Below are 17078 nucleotides of genomic sequence, written 5' to 3' on the forward strand. Positions count from 1 at the left end.
TATATACACTACAAATCTTAAACATACTCCTAACATTTCATTTTCTTTGTTTCATTTTTTTCCCCACTTATGTATGTTTCTGGCTTTTTTTCTTATCTCTATTTCTGATTCTGATCATATATATATATATATATATATAAAAAAGATCAGCATTATATATATATATAATATCATATATCTATGATGGCTCTCTAGAATTACAATGTATATTATCATTTTACAGACATGACATTTACACAGCCATTCGAAAAAAAAAGATATTTAAAACACAGTGTATAATTAGAAATATATTTTAAGCATTTCTGTGTCCAAAGTGAATTAAGCTGTTGGAGGATAGTGTGACCTTGATGTATAAGGGTTGTGATAAGGTATTCAGGCAACCCAAGTGTTATGGCAGCTTTCCTATAATTGCTGTGTGTGTTCATATCTGTGATGTAGGTGTGACTAAAGTCCCTTAGTCTTCATGAACTTGCTATAAAATGGGAATAGTCGAGTTAATCCACAGCATCTGCTAAAAAAAAGTTATTAAAGAAAAAAAGAAAAATGTGTCTAATTCCGACACGTGATTTTTGAGAAATTCTGGATTTCTGTGAAGTCTCCAATTGCTTTCAAAACTGACAAGGAATCCACGCAAGAAAAAGCCCAGCCTGCTTCTGTATTTGCTTTTGTTTCTGGATAACCTTTTGGTAAAGTGAAAATCACTGGGGTTTTCTTTCTAATACTGCAAGCACATATTTAGGAAAGGAGGAAAGAATTATATTGTAAACAAAGGGCAGAAAACCAGCTGGGAATTCAGGATTTTTCTTTATTAAGTGACCTGTAACCATTTATTTTGGTGTGTATTTCTGGCTGTATTAATAGCTATATCTAAGTGCAAGGATTGCAAGAATTTGCCTCGTATATCAGATGCAGAAAATCAAAAGCTGATCATCTTCCTTGTAACAAAGATCATTATTTTCCAGTCACTCAGAGTTAACAGCTGACAATTTTGTTAGTTTCTTTGGGTCTACACAGGTACTTATTTTGCATTGCGAATTGAGAGGAGGGTCTCAGAGACAGCAGATTTTAATGGGACATTTATCATTCACTTTTATTCTCAGTTCATCTCTAGCCCAAGCATTGGACATGGAAAGCCTTTATCACGTCTTACTGCTTATGGTTCTGTAAAACTGCCTGATTATTTTGGTCCACTTCTTAAAAAGATGCCAGTAATGCGGTTTCAAACACACTTGTAAAACAGTTTTCGATTTGGATATGCAGCTATCAAATGTTTTGCAAAATCTGTTGGCTCTCATTTTATTCCGGAAGATGTCGAAACATCATCATTTCAAAGGCAGCTGTGTTATTTAGGCTTAAAATTGTTATTTTGTTTAGCTAACTTTTCTATGTCTCTGACAGTTTAAATTACCTTCCACACAGGAGGATTAATTAGCAAGTTTGCCCCAAATCTTTGAAGATGAAGGTGTTACTTACAGGCTAACCAGTAGCTGTTAATAGGATTCAGCATCTGTTTCTTCTGGCATGGCACTACCTTTAGTATGAAATACATGGAAAAGACAGAGCATGTTCAGCAAAGGCAGTAAGCTTCAGTAAAGCCAATTGGTTTAATAAACAGAGACAGGACACTTGCACTTCATAGACACTTCCCTCTGCCCTCCAAGCACTGCTTGCAGCATCTGCCAGCCAAGCAGCTTTTCAGTCAGTCCTTCAGTTAAAGATACTTTCAAAGAATTAAAAACCTGATTCTATGCTCTAACGTATAGAAGCTTCTGAAGCAGTGCTTTCTTTTGTAATTTGTAATTTCAAGCCTTCATTTTAGTCCACTCGTCTGCTCTGGAAAACACAACAAATGTTAAGTGATGCAAAGGGTGGGATTCCTGAATACGCATACAAAGTCAAAAGCTGATTCAAAATATGTAACTATATTGGAAAGAAAAAGCATTATTTCTGTACTGTACTGCAGCACTGGTGGTAGATTTAGTTTCAGATCTCTTTAATGTGTCACAGTTCTCCGTTTAAAATACAAGTTCTACTGCTATTGTTATAGAAAACAAGAAAGGCTGGAAAAAACAAGAAAGTCACTTATTTTCAGTAAAAGAATAGCTGAAATTCTTATAATATAGTCCAGGAAATGTAGGGGGCCAGGGTCATTCATTTTCCTGGTGAAAATAGGAAAGTGAAAATGCGCATGGATAATTCCTCGCATGTTCTTTCACGTATTAGCAAGTTGTTCACAACCCTATCCTGATTTTCTCGAGTTGGATATGGTGTTTGAATTATTCCTTGAGCACTTTTGGGAGGACCTGTTGTTTGCAGGTAGTTAATTGCACGTGTTCACTGCTAAGCATGTGCTTTGTTGCCCCTCATTGTGTTTCTTTCACTGGTGTCAAGTGTAATGCTTGCTCTCGAATGTCCAGAGGCAGCATTTGCAATTGAAAACCTAAGTTTGCTTCTCACAAAGTTCGTTTCCACTTAAAATCTGATGATTCAGTGGAAACTCTCTAGTATGCTAGCTTGGTAGGGTATCTATGGAAATTAAGCTCAATAGGAGCAGTGCACAGGTCAAATAAAAAAATCATGCTGCTTCATTATGCAGCATAATTTGAGCCCTGTTTTTACAATAATATTTGCAACAAAATAACTATTTGTGTTGGCTGAACATTTTGTTGAAATGTTCTCTTGTTTTGCCATTCAGGTCAGAAGGCTTCAGATGCTTGACATTCATTGCTGACCTGCTTGAATACTGCTTGTTTGCTTGTCCCTATTAGGACCTTCTAGACTGAGAGGTGAAGGAAGGAGATTTCAGTTTTACTTGGAGCATTTCAGAGAGGGTTTATGTTTTGAGGTTGTCCAGGCACTAACAACCCAGTCTGGTTTTGGCCAAAGGCTGTGTAATGCAAGCCTACGTGTGAATATTTAGCCTCGTTCAAAACCCAGCAACAATATAATCCGTGACCTAAAATGGACTGCTTGCTCTAAAAGAATTCAAGTAATGTAAGCTTACAACGCTAGCTCTCTTTCTGAAGTCTGTGAAACATAAAATAGTGAATTTATGGAGGAGGGGGGGAAACTCAACTACGACTCACAAAGTAAAATGGAAGATTAAATTATATTCCTTGGTGTCTAATCATAGTTTGGGTTGGGTGAGGAATCCAGGGCTTAAACTGAGGAGTGTTTTAGGGACTTCAGGCAGTTAGCACGCTAGAGGCAGAAAAGCCCTATTTTCACCTGACTTTCCCAGCAGTCATTAATACCGTGCCTGAGGCAGACACGAATCAGCCATTGTCCCTTCAAAGTTCCAAGTCGCTGGGGCTCACTGTTAACCGAGACAGTAAAACATCTATTTGCAGTTTCACACCTCTAATTTGACTCTGCTGGTGAAACTCGGACGAGAATTCGCAGCAGACCGAGTTGGGTACTGTATAATTTCAATAGTAACATCAGCGGGTGGCCCAATCGTGAGCGGTTGCTGCTCACTGTGATTTCGGGGGGTTTTGTTCTGCTGTTCTCAGCTCGACGTGCCGGGTTTACAACGTGAAGCCCTCGTTAGCGTTAATGGCAGGTCTGCGCTGGAAAAGCTGGAAAGGAAACGGCACAGAGTCGTTGCCTGATGCTGCGAATGCCGCTGCAAAGGTCTGTAGGAATTTACAACGCGGCCAAATGTGAGATGTAAGGGCAAATCATATACACCAAAAGGTAGATGCAAGAGCCAGGAAAGCATTTTAAGAGCTCTCGGAGGCATTTTTCTCTCCCTCTTGTAAAGAGCCTGTAGACTGTCCTAACAATAATGACTGATTGCTGTTAAGGGTCTGCCTCTGGGCCAGCTATGAATCCCAGGAAATGGCCATTTGACGTTACTTTTGTGGCTTAAAAACGCAGCTTAAGCTGTATTATGAGAAAAAGAAAACCGTTTCTGCAGCGTGCTGGTATTTTTTGCCTTCAGTGGTTTAGTGGTGGGAACAAGTAAATTGAGGAGCATGATATACCCAGCCATATGATTTATTACCTCGCTGGGACACTGAAGGGATATAAGCCCCTTGAAAAGCATGTTCTGAGGGGCAGCTAAAGGAGTAGGGAAGGCAGAAGGACTGACCTATGTGGCAGTTGAAATTTTATCTGTGCTTTATCCTAGAGCAAGCTGTGCTAAGTTTTTTGCCAGCAGTCAACATGGAGCTAGACAAGAAGAAGTCCAGGATGATGTCTAGAGAGGTTTAATTCTTTGCAGAAGGCCATCAGCCTCACCTGGATTCTTTTCCCTGTTGGTTATTTGTATTATCCCTCTTCATTTCTCCAGCTCTCTTTTGACTTCAAAGAGTAGTCACGACCTCCTTATCCTGAGAGTGTGCATATATCATATGTAGCCCCTTGGGAAAAGCAAATGTGTCACCCTAGGAGGTGAAATGTATTTTAGGACTAAGTTACAGATTTTGCTAAGGGTGCCTTAAAAATTAGCATGAAGAGGTGGAACTCCAAAGATTCTTATCTTTAAGGTCCAGGGATAATCAAGTAAACACAATGACTTACTTCTCCTTGGCATGTCATTTATTTACTAGTCTCCTGTTGATACATGTGTACTTATGATACTGCTTGCTCCAGAAGATAAAACTAACGTTTGCTTTGTATGCCATGTGTTGGGTTTTGGTTTATTTTCCTCTTGAAACAGGAGATACCCTTCTTGTTAGACCTGAATTCTGTGCTTCAGCTTGCCATAATCACTAAAGCACATAGGATTTGTGTTCAAACAAGGCCTGGCTCCCTCCTAGGGAGCAATTTCGCTGTAGAAAATCAGGCTATAATTACCTAAAATTTGCCACAGGAAATTACTTTATGATTTTTAAATGCATTCCCATTTAAAAGAAACTGATTGCAGAAGGGGAAGTCCTGATTTACAAACTTAAGATTGGTTGTGTTGTTTGGAGGAAGGGATGGAAAGAAAGAGGCTACTGCAATAAGAGTCCAGGATCAGATGTATACAAGTCCTCAGTGTATTTGCAGAATGCTACCCCTCATGCAGAAGTAGAAGGATATTTTCCTTTTATTTGCCTTGGTTCCTGGATTTTAGAAGTTAATGTACCCCTTTCTTGCCAGGCAGCAACCTACCAGAGATGACATTTTCATGCTGTGTTGGGAATGGTTCTAGTGACATTTTCTGTGTCTTTGTCATTACTAGATGGTGCAGCATAAGTTTCCCTGTGTTGAGACAAAAGGCTGTGCTAATGATAACAAACTACAGTTCTTCCTGCTCTACTGCAGATGACTCAAAGGTTAATTCCAACTGTTAACATAATGAGCGCATCCAGAGAAAGCTTTCAGCAACAGGGTATTTTGTAACTGGTACCTTGCTGTTAAATTTGTCTCTCTAACCTGGGTCTTGCTGATTTTTTTTCACTGCACCACATGTCAGTAAATAAAGTTCTGTAGATAGGCACACATTCAGGGAGAACAGGACAGAAAGGCTTTCCATGACTGTCAAAAGACAACATGATAGGGTATATTGTTGTTGGTCAAAGCAACAAAGTAAAAAGAGTTCCAAAAAAAGGGGGAAAGAAGACAAGACAGAGGGAAATGTTCCATTTCACTTCCCCTGAGCAAACATGTAATTTCCATGATTTCTTTTTAATGACTCTCTTCTGAAGCTAGTAGGGTACTGATTTATGAAAAGCTGTAAAAGATCAGGTGGAACCCTGCAGGACATCGTTTACAGCTGCACGGATTGCAACCCATCTAATTTGTCTAGTAAAGTGTGAGCTCATGGCGCACATCACCCAGACCATAAATTTCATGTTCAGACCTTCTGTCTAGGGGCTGGGTCAGGGGGAAAAAACTGCCTATGTGTGCAGATGCTCTGAAAGCCCAGCTTTCCCTTGGTGCATGTGAGGAGACATCACAGACTCTTCGAAGTGAGACAAATTCCTGTTCATTGATAAACTGTCCAGATGTCCTCTCTGAGGAGGAAAGTAACTAATTTTTCTTCGGAATCCTACAAGGAGAAAAATGATACTTTACAGTGCTGGTTATTCTGAGGTCACTTGCATTAAAATTAGGTCATATTTTTTGTCTCGATGATGCTTTGATCCAAGCAATAAACATAAAAGCTCTTTTGGGCCATTCTAATTCCTAATCCTAGAGACCTGTTCTATTTCAACTTGTTTATACTTTTCTTTTTTTTCATTAGTGATTCTTGAGTCAGGCCTTGCTTTATTGGATTTAAGTTAAAAAGACATACTAGGCTTGGAAAAGAAAAAGTCTCTATGCTTTATCACTAAGAGCACTTCATAAATACTCTTAATAAATGTCTTGGGATTCCAGATGCTATACCCAGAAAACTATAAATAAAAAGCATTGGCTCTTCTTGGAACAAACAGTAGTCAGGGAGACGCAGGCTGTACGGCTACTGAATAAGACTTTTTTGGACCTGATTATCAAACCTAAGCCTTTAACTGGAGAGTGTTTAAAGCTTTGTGTCACAAAGGTGCCTAAGATCTGGTTTTAAGATGAGAACAGTAACCTGGAGTGTGCTGCAGCTTCTGTCCTCAGCTCGGCCTTTGCGTCTCTGTGGCTGTGCTGCGCTTTCCCTTCTTTAGTGTTTTGGGGGCAGAGCAGGTTTCTAGTGTCATCGGTCTCTTTCCATCTGCAGCTGCTCTCAGGATGTGAGGTCCATAGTTGGTGCCAGCGATCATGGTCATTTGCAGCAGCTCCTTATCATGGCTGGGGCTCTGGAGGGAAGGTGGTCAGGTGAAAAGTGTCCTATGAGGGATATTGCTGCGTTGAGACCTGATGAACATTGATGGGGAATCTTCAGCGATGTTATGTCCATTTGTGGTTTTGAAGTTAAGATTTTGAAGCATTTTTAATTATGGCGTGCAATCACAGAAGGCAAAAAGATACGAAAATAATTTTCAGAGCCTGAAAGAAACCAGCTGATTGATAACAGTTGGCAAAGCACCAGAAGTAAAAGGTACTGTTTAATATGTAGCCAATACCAAAATTGTTTCACAAAGCTATATTGCTCTTTTCTTCAAAGGTAAAAGTCTTGGTGTAATTGATGTGACATCTCCTGATTCCACTGAAAATCGTGTGTAGTGCGAGGGTACAGTTTTACTACTGTAGTACTGCTACTAAGTACTATTCTTGTAGTATTTCTACTAAGGGTACTGTTGTAGCACTGCTGATCTCAGACTTAATAAAATCTTCTGTTGGGATTATGAAGTTTTGCTTGGGTTTTCCAGACTGCTTATGAGCTTAAATTTAGTGGTATTTAACTGCTTTGTTCTCTTTGGTGCCTTTACAATCTCTCCCAGTTTCTTTTGTCCAATGCTCAGAGATGGCTTGGGTTTGGGGTGAAGAGGGTGTTTTACAATCCAGATCACTTCTCCAGCACCAGAAGCTGCCAAGTACCCTTTGCACTGCTTAATCACTGCCTTTAAATTATGGTGTTAGTCTAACCACCTCTCATTTTCACTTCTTCCCAGTCACAAAAGTGACATCAGATGGATTCAGCTGTAGTAGTCAAACTCCTGTGCAAGTGATGTTTCACTAGAACCACAGGGGGAAAGAATTGTGGGGCAGAAAATAGACTGTAAAGCTGCAGTGATAACTGCTTTGAAGATCCTCTGGCTCAGTTTCCTGTGCTTATGAGTAGCACCATCACAGCAGCACAGCTGAGCACATGCTTAGCTTTAAGCCTGAAGTAGACACCTTAGACATTTCACTTAAAATGGAGCACGTATGTTTCTGAATGGGGGCTGAAAGCTGTCCAGTGCAGACCTATGATTATCGGTGGAGGAAAAATTGCAGAAATAAGAATTAATGTCTCTAATAACATCTGATTAGTTGAGGAAGTCATTATTGTACTAATTAGCACTAAGAGAGAAAGGTGACTAGAATCAGTAAGATCTCTTGTCAGTATAAAGAAATTACTGATCATATTGCTATTCAGGGGCTTCTCACACCTCTTACAATAAGATACAAGTCAATGAGGAGGAACAGCTGAGAGCAGGTTCACCTCTCTGAGAGCTGAGTGTGTCCTCCAAGCTGTTTGCCTGGAAGACCTGTTTCAGGTAGGAAAAGCCTCATGCCTGGAAATGTATGTATCTCTCCATGTTCTGAAATGATAGTCCAGAGAACTAGCTAGGCTTATTTGTGGTATTGTTAGATGGCTAAAATGATGTGTGTTAGAGCCTGACTCTAGTGACTTCATAGGCAAGGCCTGGCATTTGCTTTTAGTCTTGATGCTCTCAAATAAGAAGTTACAGTATGCTCTCAAGACCACAAAACCAAGAATATTCATAGCAGACAGAATTGAATTTCTGGATCAATATGGGAGCAGTCATTTTTTGCCATTTGCAATATGGAAAATTCTTCACATATTAAATTGTAAGGTAGCAATACACTTCACGAATTGGTGATGCTTCAGTGACTTAAACACCGGCATGAGAAGCTGGCGCTCTTAAGCGAGATGATTATGCCGTGTTCATCAGAGCTGCCAGCATAAGTACATGTGGTCGCTTCAGCAGCAGATAACTTCCACAGATGAATAGAAAAACCACATCTAGCCTGGAAGCTCCCACCAGTGCTAAGTTTAGACACAAAATAAATCCATATGTATCTCTGCTCTCTAACTTTCCTTGCATTCCTTTTATTTCAGGCCATCAAATCTTCTCCTGGACCAAAGTAACATTGACATTTCAGCCTTCCGCACGACGGGTGATTGGCTCAATGGGTTTCGGACAGGGCAGTGCAAAGACATTTTCACAGGCGTGGAATACAGTTCCTGTGATACAATAGCCAAGATTTCTACAGAGTAAGTTTGAATTGACTACAGCTCTTCTTCACTGGCGTGGCTGGCAGTACAAGTTTAACCAGAAGTATAACAGTAGTGGTTGTATATGGAGTTTTTACTGGATATTCTTACATTTGTTTCATTATATTCTTACATTTAAAGAGACAAATATAAATTATTGTTACAGTTGCAATACACATGCAGGAAACCTAGATGCTCTGGTGACTGTGAGGAGGACACGATCGCATAACTTTTTCTTACTGATGACAAGGAATTTCACAGTTTCTTCTGCTACAGTGACACCGTGCATCCTCTGGTACACCAGCATCGTTTTTCTTTCACTCACAGTTTAGAAATCATAGAAATCATAGAATAGTTAGGGTTGGAAAGGACCTCAAGATCATCCAGTTCCAACCCCCCTGCCATGGGCAGGGACACCTCACACTAAACCATCCCACCCAAGGCTTCATCCAACCTGGCCTTGAACACTGCCAGGGATGGAGCACTCACAACCCCCCTGGGCAACCGATTCCAGTGCCTCACCACCCTAACAGGAAAGAATTTCCTCCTTATGTCCAATCTAAACTTCCCCTGTTTAAGTTTTAACCCGTTACCCCTTGTCCTGTCACTACAGTCCCTGACAAAGAGTCCTTCCTCAGCATCCCTATAGGCCCCCTTCAGGTACTGGAAGGCTGCTATGAGGTCCCCACGCAGCCTTCTCTTCTCCAGGCTGAACAGCCCCAACTTCCTCAGCCTGTCTTCATACGGGAGGTGCTCCAGTCCCCTGATCATCCTCGTGGCCTCCTCTGGACTTGTTCCAGCAGTTCCATGTCCTTTTTATGTTGAGGACACCAGAACTGCATACAGTGCTCCAGGTGAGGTTTCACAAGTTTAGGACCTTCTCTGCTGGTTTTTTTTATTTTTCATATTCAGCTTTTTATATGGGGATTTCCCTACAACTGGCATGTGTGTCAGTCTGTCCTTTGTCACTCATCCTGTATTTCATCAAACCGAGTGAGACAGAGCAAGCTCTTTGTAGCTGTTTTCCTCCTACATGCTAATAATTATTCAGAGGCTGAACTCCCTCCTGCCTCCTGTTTTGACATTTAAACACGCTAAACTTGGAAGTTTACAACTTGCAAGTTTATTACATTTAAATGCAATCCATCTTTGTCCTGGTGATAAGGAAGAGCAGGGTAGTGTTCTCCCTACAGCTGAAAAGACATCAAGTACAGTTATGAACCTAGTGCCAAAGGAAATCTTGATTCCCTGTTGGGTTAGCTGGGTACCCAACTGTTTTTTAAAGCAGCAGCTGTGGTACAGACAGTTAAACAGATCAATGCTGTTAATTATTGTATTATTGCAACTACAAAAAGCCTGATAATGTCTTTTTATAACACCCTTTGGGGACAGTGCAGAAATCCTCCAGGAATGCCCAATTTCCTGTGAGCCACTGGTTAATTAGCCCTTCACAAGTGTTAAAACACTTGTGTGTTGTGGAAGGAACAAAGAGATTTGACCTCATAGCAGCCTTCCAGTACCTGAAGGGGGCCTATAGGGATGCTGGGGAGGGACTCTTCGTCAGGGACTGCAGTGACAGGACAAGGGGTAACGGGTTAAAACTTAAACAGGGGAAGTTTAGATTGGATATAAGGAAGAAATTCTTTCCTGCTAGGGTGGTGAGGCACTGGAATGGGTTGCCCAGGGAGGTTGTGAGTGCTCCATCCCTGGCAGTGTTCAAGGCCAGGTTGGATGAAGCCTTGGGTGGGATGGTTTAGTGTGAGGTGTCCCTGCCCATGGCAGGGGGGTTGGAACTGGATGATCTTGAGGTCCTTTCCAACCCTAACTGTTCTATGATTCTGTGATTGGGCAGCCTGGAGAACCGAGAGGTGAAAAACAGGGTAGATGCTAGAATCTTGGCCATGCAGCTGTTAATCTCAAAGCTGATACCAGAGTTAAGACAACCGTTTAGAGGCGCTCAGCACATGATAGCGAGATGTCAGCACTGCTCAGGAAAAGCCTGGCAGGGACTGGAGATGTTAGAGAGGCTCAAGATTGCAGCTGGCCCGGAATTGAGTTCCTTGCCCCTAAATCCCAGTGCCTGTATCACTGGAGAACACTGTTTCATTGTCTTTCCTTCCAGGTAAGCAAACACGAAAAGGCTAAATGAGTTTTTACTCCTTTTTTTTTGCTGCCTCCTGGTGTTTTCATACAATGTGTCTCAGTATTTTCTGTACCAGAGCTTGTCTTTCAGCAATACCACCATACCTGGAGGGCTCCTCCACTGCAGCAGTATCAGATGACCGAGTTGATTGCTGTTTGCTCGCATCAACACTGGGAAGCACAGAGACAGTACGCTGAAACTGATGAATCTTCTCTTTTTTTTCCAGTGACATGAAGAAAGTTGGCGTTACAGTTGTGGGGCCTCAAAAGAAGATTGTGAGCAGTATCAAAGCTCTAGAACCTCATACAAAGAACAGCCCCGTTCCTGTGTAAGGTACCAAAATGATGTTGCTCAGGAGAGAAGAAAAGTTGTGTCGCAGGTCAAAAGTGATGGCTGATAAATGGCAGAATTTAAAGGAGTTCTTTGCAACAGCTGCGGAAACCTAATGGTTGAAATTTCAAACCCACTAAGATACTCAAATGTTGAGTATAAATGCCTTAAAAATAGGAGCGAACTTGTTTTCTATCTGTTAATCCTAAAGGGTGGGTGCTCTTGACTGACTGTTAATGCAGATAGTAAATTTCAAAAGGAAAAAAAATATGTAAAAATCCTTCCAAGTAAAAACCAGTGATACTAAAACCTAGAGCCATTTGAATATTAAGTGACTGAATAACACGAGAAACCCATGGACATAAAAGCTGTGTATTTGATCTATACAGCAAACAAGAAGAAAGAAAGACTTGCAGTATTTTTATACAGAAGAGATCTGTAACAGGTATTTTATTTCTTTAAAAGCAAGGAAAATAGAGGACAATACCTCACAACCTGTCTGGCCATATTTACTATAATGTCATTGTACCATGCTATTTCCACTTCAGAAAGGAACACCGAAATAAAGTTTGTAGTGGCTTTGCATTAGTTGACAAAAGATTATCGCCATTATGTTAGCTTCCCTAATTGTGTTCAATTCAATAGAACAAGTCTTAATTTTTAAAAGACTTATTTATTTCCTTTGGGGTTTTTTTTTCCATTATTGTTTATATTTATACTTAAATACCTTAACCTGGCTGTATTATTGCCAAGTGCCAAATGTTACCAGAAGTTCATTAGTTCAACCTGAGAAGTCATCTGAGGGTTAATTACTGGATTATTTTATACTCATAACATCATACGTGAAGTACAGAAGGAAAGACAGATGGGTCTTTTTTCCAGCTCTGCCACTAGACAAAGCATCCGGACTTGTTGAGTTTCCTCCCATTTGCCGTAAGGGTATTGTAACCCAGGCTTGAGTTTTGGCAGAGTTGTGTGTGTATTGATCTCGAGATCAGTATTTGCCCTGGTCAAGCACACACATCTCGTTTACTTCCCAAAGGCCTGATTTCCTATCAGAATAAGGACCCCTATTCTCAAATGGGAGACTTGTCTAGCAAACATAAAGAGAGAGTCAGGGTTGCATCCTGCATTAACTGAGGATGGTTTTTAAGTTCAATGCGGAGTAGTCCATTTCTAGCTTCTGTCTGGCAGGCTCTGCTCCTGACACTGTGAACTGGGAGATGTACTACCATGTGGGCAGCCACTGGTAGTTATGCTGAGAAGGTGACTTGCAGCCATGGATAAGTAGCTTGTTTAAAAGGATGACAAGCTGTGAAATGGGACTTTGGTATGTAATTATACCTAAGTGTGAGCTCGAAGACCTCTCTCCAGGCACTGCCATGTTGCAGGGGACTTGAGTTTCTGACACAGGTTCCCTAGGCACCTGTTCCTTTAAAGAAAACATAAAGGAGCCTGTCTTTGGGAGAGCATTCATATTTCCTAGTGGAAAAAGGAGCCTGGAAAGTGGGATTTGAAAGCCCTCCCCCATCTTCAGCATCTTCCCAATAGCGAACACTTAAGCTGTTTCTCTGGAGTCCATCAGTCCCTTTTCTGAGCAGACACAACTCTTCACTTTGAAAATGAGGGGTTTAAATCAGTGTGAGATATTTCTTGTGTTACGTAGAGGCAGGCTTCTTAATGCTCTAGATCTGATGCCAGATGCCAGACACCAGACATCAGGCATTAGGCTTTGGACACTAGTGGAAAGCACTCTGATACTCAACTTGCTGTGCTGGAATCTAGACTGGTTCTGATGTAACAGTGAGTCCCAAAAAGTCCAGGACTGTGTGGGATGCAGATGACTATATGGCACACCACTTTTCAACGTGCATGCAAAAGCAGGTAACCAGTTGCGTTTTTTTTCTTGCGTTGGTTTGGTTTTTGAAGCTCCTTGTAGCATAGGGCATATAAGTAAGGGAAGAATCAGTTCCCCAGACTTATGTGGCTGAATTGACATTTAAATTGATCTTCATGGGTCCAGGACTTAGAAAATGTAGAGACACAACATTTACAACACATTGCTAAATAGAAGCAGAATTAGAAGCTTTTTTAATGAGTGCTGGCAGTGAGCATGCTGTAAAGGACTCATTTGAAACACACTCACAGGATAATACTTAGTGGTATTTTATGAAAGGAACAGGAATGGGTTTTATATTATGTTGAAATAAAAAATGAGAAATGGAAGAAAATGAAAATAAAGCACTTCAGATGTGAAGACCATTTCTGCTTGTCTGCCACAACCTGTCGTGAAATGCAGCATGCTGAATAGAAAAGCTGTATTATCCGTTGCGTAGCTTATTCGGAATCTTTCTTTTCCTCAGTTTGAGATTGCTCCAAGTCAGACATTGTTAGTGAATTTAAGTCGCCAAAATCCATTTGCAGACATTGTCTGTGTGGGGACAGCTTTTTGTAACATATTCCTCATGACCTTTCTCTTCAGCTTCATTCTGCTGCTGGAGAGGGGGGACGAGAGAGCTGGGGTGGGGGGAAGACATCTGTGAAATGCATCTGAAAACACAGAACCAGTCCTTAGAGGTTTAGATGACAAGTGAAAACTGCACCGACCACCCTCAATTTTCTCTTAGGATCATATCATGTTCCTCGCCCACTGTTTCAGCATGCTCAGCGTAAAAGATTCAATCTCACTGATGCTTGGGAGAAAAAGAAACTCAGTTTTGCTTTTCTTTGCTAATAGTAGTAGAGAGTTTGAAAATACATTTAGTTTTCTCTCCCTGTCAAAAGTTGATTTGTACTGTAAGTGGCCTCTGTTGCAAACATCCTATACTCCCTGTCCCCATGTACATATGTATACATAGCAGTGTACAATTCTTCATTGTGGAGTAGAGATACTAGAATTCGTGTGGCCATCTTCCTGTACAGAACTTGCATCGGTTATCAACATCAAGCAAAATGCAACTGCTCACAAAATGACATGCCGTATTATTGGTTTTGTATCTTTAAATATAGTTTCCATTTTATTTATTTCTGTTAACATATCTAGTTTTGTGCTGTTATTTAGCATTCAATAAGTAATGTATAGATGTGATTTGATTGACAATATGTATTTACTTTAACTCGTATTTCAAAGCATTACTTACTCATTTAGATTATATATTGTGCAATTGTAGATGGCCTCTTACTAATGTAAAATGATTTGTAGTGGAAACATTTATATTTTTATAATAAACATAATGAAAGTATTTTTTACATACTGGAATACTGAGGTGATTGCTTGGAGGACAAAGTAAATTTATTTGATTAGAGAAGTGTGATAAAATTGTAATTAAATATGGATAAATTCTGAGTGTTCAAGCATGGGTCGGAGTGAAAGCTAGATCTTACCTATATTATCTATTAAGAGAAACAAGTAGTGCAGGATTTATCTAGACAGACCACCATTTGTGCTAAACTGATTTACACCAGTCAGAGACTTTGCTTTCTCCGTGGATGTGGGAAAATATCATCTACTACAGCCTGCCTATGGGATATTGGAAAGCTGCCATTTATTTTAGTTATCAAGTACTTCCAAACTTTTGCTTTTTTTCCTCCCTCGCCAGTGGACCTCTTTTCATCTTATTACTATGTTGAATCCAGTAAAAGATGTACTTTTCAACAAAATAAAAAAGCCCACCGCTTACTGTAATTTAACCCCATGAACATGTCTTGCCTCTGAGTATCTGTATTAGATAATATTTTGTTCCTGTTTTGTTATGTCCCTATCGAGTTGTTTCTCTATGCTTCACTGAAGTACAGTGTCTGAAACTGCCAGCATACAACTCAAGTTTGCATCTCAGGAATTATCGTCCTAGAAAAATAGGAGTGGATTGAATGTTCGCCAGTTACTTGAGGAGTAAAGTTACAGGATCTTTCTGTACCATAAACGATTTTGCATGCTTTTGTGTATTACTGTGCTTACTGGTGCAAAACAATGAATGATAATCCTGTCCTGGAGTCTGTAAGTAGATAAACTTTATGGCCATGAATGTAGCGTAGTTTTTCTTGGGGGGAATCACTGAAAAGAGCTGCCTGGAACTGGACTTAACTTTAAATGACAGCAGCTGGACTGAAATCCACTTGTTCTTAGCAACACCACTATGCCTCATGCTGTGCTGCAGTGGGTACCTCGGGTGTCATTTTAACTTTTAATGAGTGGGGTTTGATGCTATACTTGAGCGAAAGGGAAGCAGCTATGTTTGTCTTATCTATGCAGCATGCAAACGATTTTCTTTGTGAGCAGGTTTCACTTCAGCAGTTGTGTTACACAGACTTGCGTCTATCCCTTTAGCCTTATGGGTACACTGTATTTGCTTTATATCCCAAAGGGCATGGTGGATAGTAATTCTTGTATAATTGTTGTATTTATTGATAAATGATAAAATACCATTTTACCAGTACAACTGTATTCTACAGCCAGTCCTGGAATGGCAGTAGAATGCATCCACAGGAAGCAAATGCCTTGCAGCCCTTGACCATGTCTCAGCTCAAATGTGGAGGCATAAGTTGCTGACATCTGTTTCACAAATGAGGATATGCCCTTTTTTTAGCAATGTCCGGGTGACGTTTTCCCACTTTGCATTTCTTCTTAAGGATGATGCCCAGACATAGATATCTGTACCAGTAAAAGCCTAAGCAGTGCCAAGTGGAATCAGAAAATTACTTCTGCTGTCTCACATAACTCCTGTTAATTCAGACAAATACCCGTACTATGGACTTCCCTTCATTTTCTAAGCCACTATTGTTCCTCAGATCCTCTCCAAACTGTCACTGCCTGGGCAGTAATTCTCCATTTGTGTGTGTGCACTCAGTTCCTTTGTTAGTCCTCAGTCTACTTCTTTGTGTATTTCTTAGTGTATTTGTCTTTTCTGATTTAAAGTTATTTATCCTGGAAATATTTCTCTCAGCATTGATTCATTCACACATATAAACATGCACATGCTCATCAGCCAGGTTACTAATACAAGTGGTGACCAGCACAAAACATGAAGGACAGCCTTCTCTTGGCTTTCTTTCAGACGGCCAGAGAACCTCTGATAAATGAGTACTCGGTACGCAGGATTTCTCAGCTCACTCTGCTTTCACATTACAATGATTTCATAATAGCCCATATTTCCCCTGTTAGCTCATAAGAATGTCATGTGGGACAGCACCAGAAGTCTTAACTAAAGACAAGATAAATCACGTCTACTACTTTTTAGATTATCCTGGCACAGAAATAAATTAGACGAGTTTGACATGGTTTGTTTATTCTTGACAAATCTTAGTTGGTTTCTTAAGACCTTGTAATCCTCCAGCTGCTTAGAAAAGTATTGTGTGATGTGTATATATATATATATCTTTCTGGGTACTTGAGGTTAGCATACCTAGTCCGTAATTGCCTGGCTCTGGTTTTCTCCCCTTTTTAAAGCTCAGGATGATCTTTGCTCTTCTCCACTTGCCTGGACTCCGTGACTTCTCCAAGAGAATAACCAGTGTCTGCATTTGGATTAGTCCCTTAAGTTGCTATAGTAAATCTCACAGACTCTGCAAACCTGAATGTATTGCTCGCTTGTTCTGAATCCTAGGATTCCTGATTGTAACATATCAGAAATATAAAATATCAGAAATATAAAATATCAGAAAGCTGGTATTTTTAAACCTCTTTGGAAAAATGAACCACTTCAGTTTACCCACCATGGATTTGTAATTAATACTGAATTTAGTTTTCAACCCTTTCAGAAGGGTATGTTTGCCAAAAAGTGTGAAATAACCACAGCTTTCTTT

The 17078-nt window shown here is 40.3% G+C and overlaps 1 protein-coding gene across 3 annotated transcripts in view; it reads left to right on the forward strand.

Moving 5' to 3' along the window:
* Positions 1–14525, forward strand: part of EPHA3 (EPH receptor A3) — a 220164-nt gene extending 205639 nt beyond the window's left edge. For all 3 annotated transcript variants that reach the window (XM_065676023.1, XM_065676024.1, XM_065676025.1), the window contains 2 exons: positions 8648–8803; positions 11173–14525. In XM_065676023.1, coding sequence (XP_065532095.1) covers positions 8648–8803; positions 11173–11278 — 262 coding nt within the window. In that variant the 3' untranslated portion in view covers positions 11279–14525. The remainder of the gene's footprint in view (positions 1–8647; positions 8804–11172) is intronic.
* The last annotated feature ends 2553 nt before the right edge of the window (positions 14526–17078 follow it).

The sequence above is a fragment of the Lathamus discolor genome, chromosome 4 (assembly GCF_037157495.1).
Source record: "Lathamus discolor isolate bLatDis1 chromosome 4, bLatDis1.hap1, whole genome shotgun sequence".
Taxonomy (NCBI): Eukaryota; Metazoa; Chordata; class Aves; order Psittaciformes; family Psittacidae; genus Lathamus; species Lathamus discolor.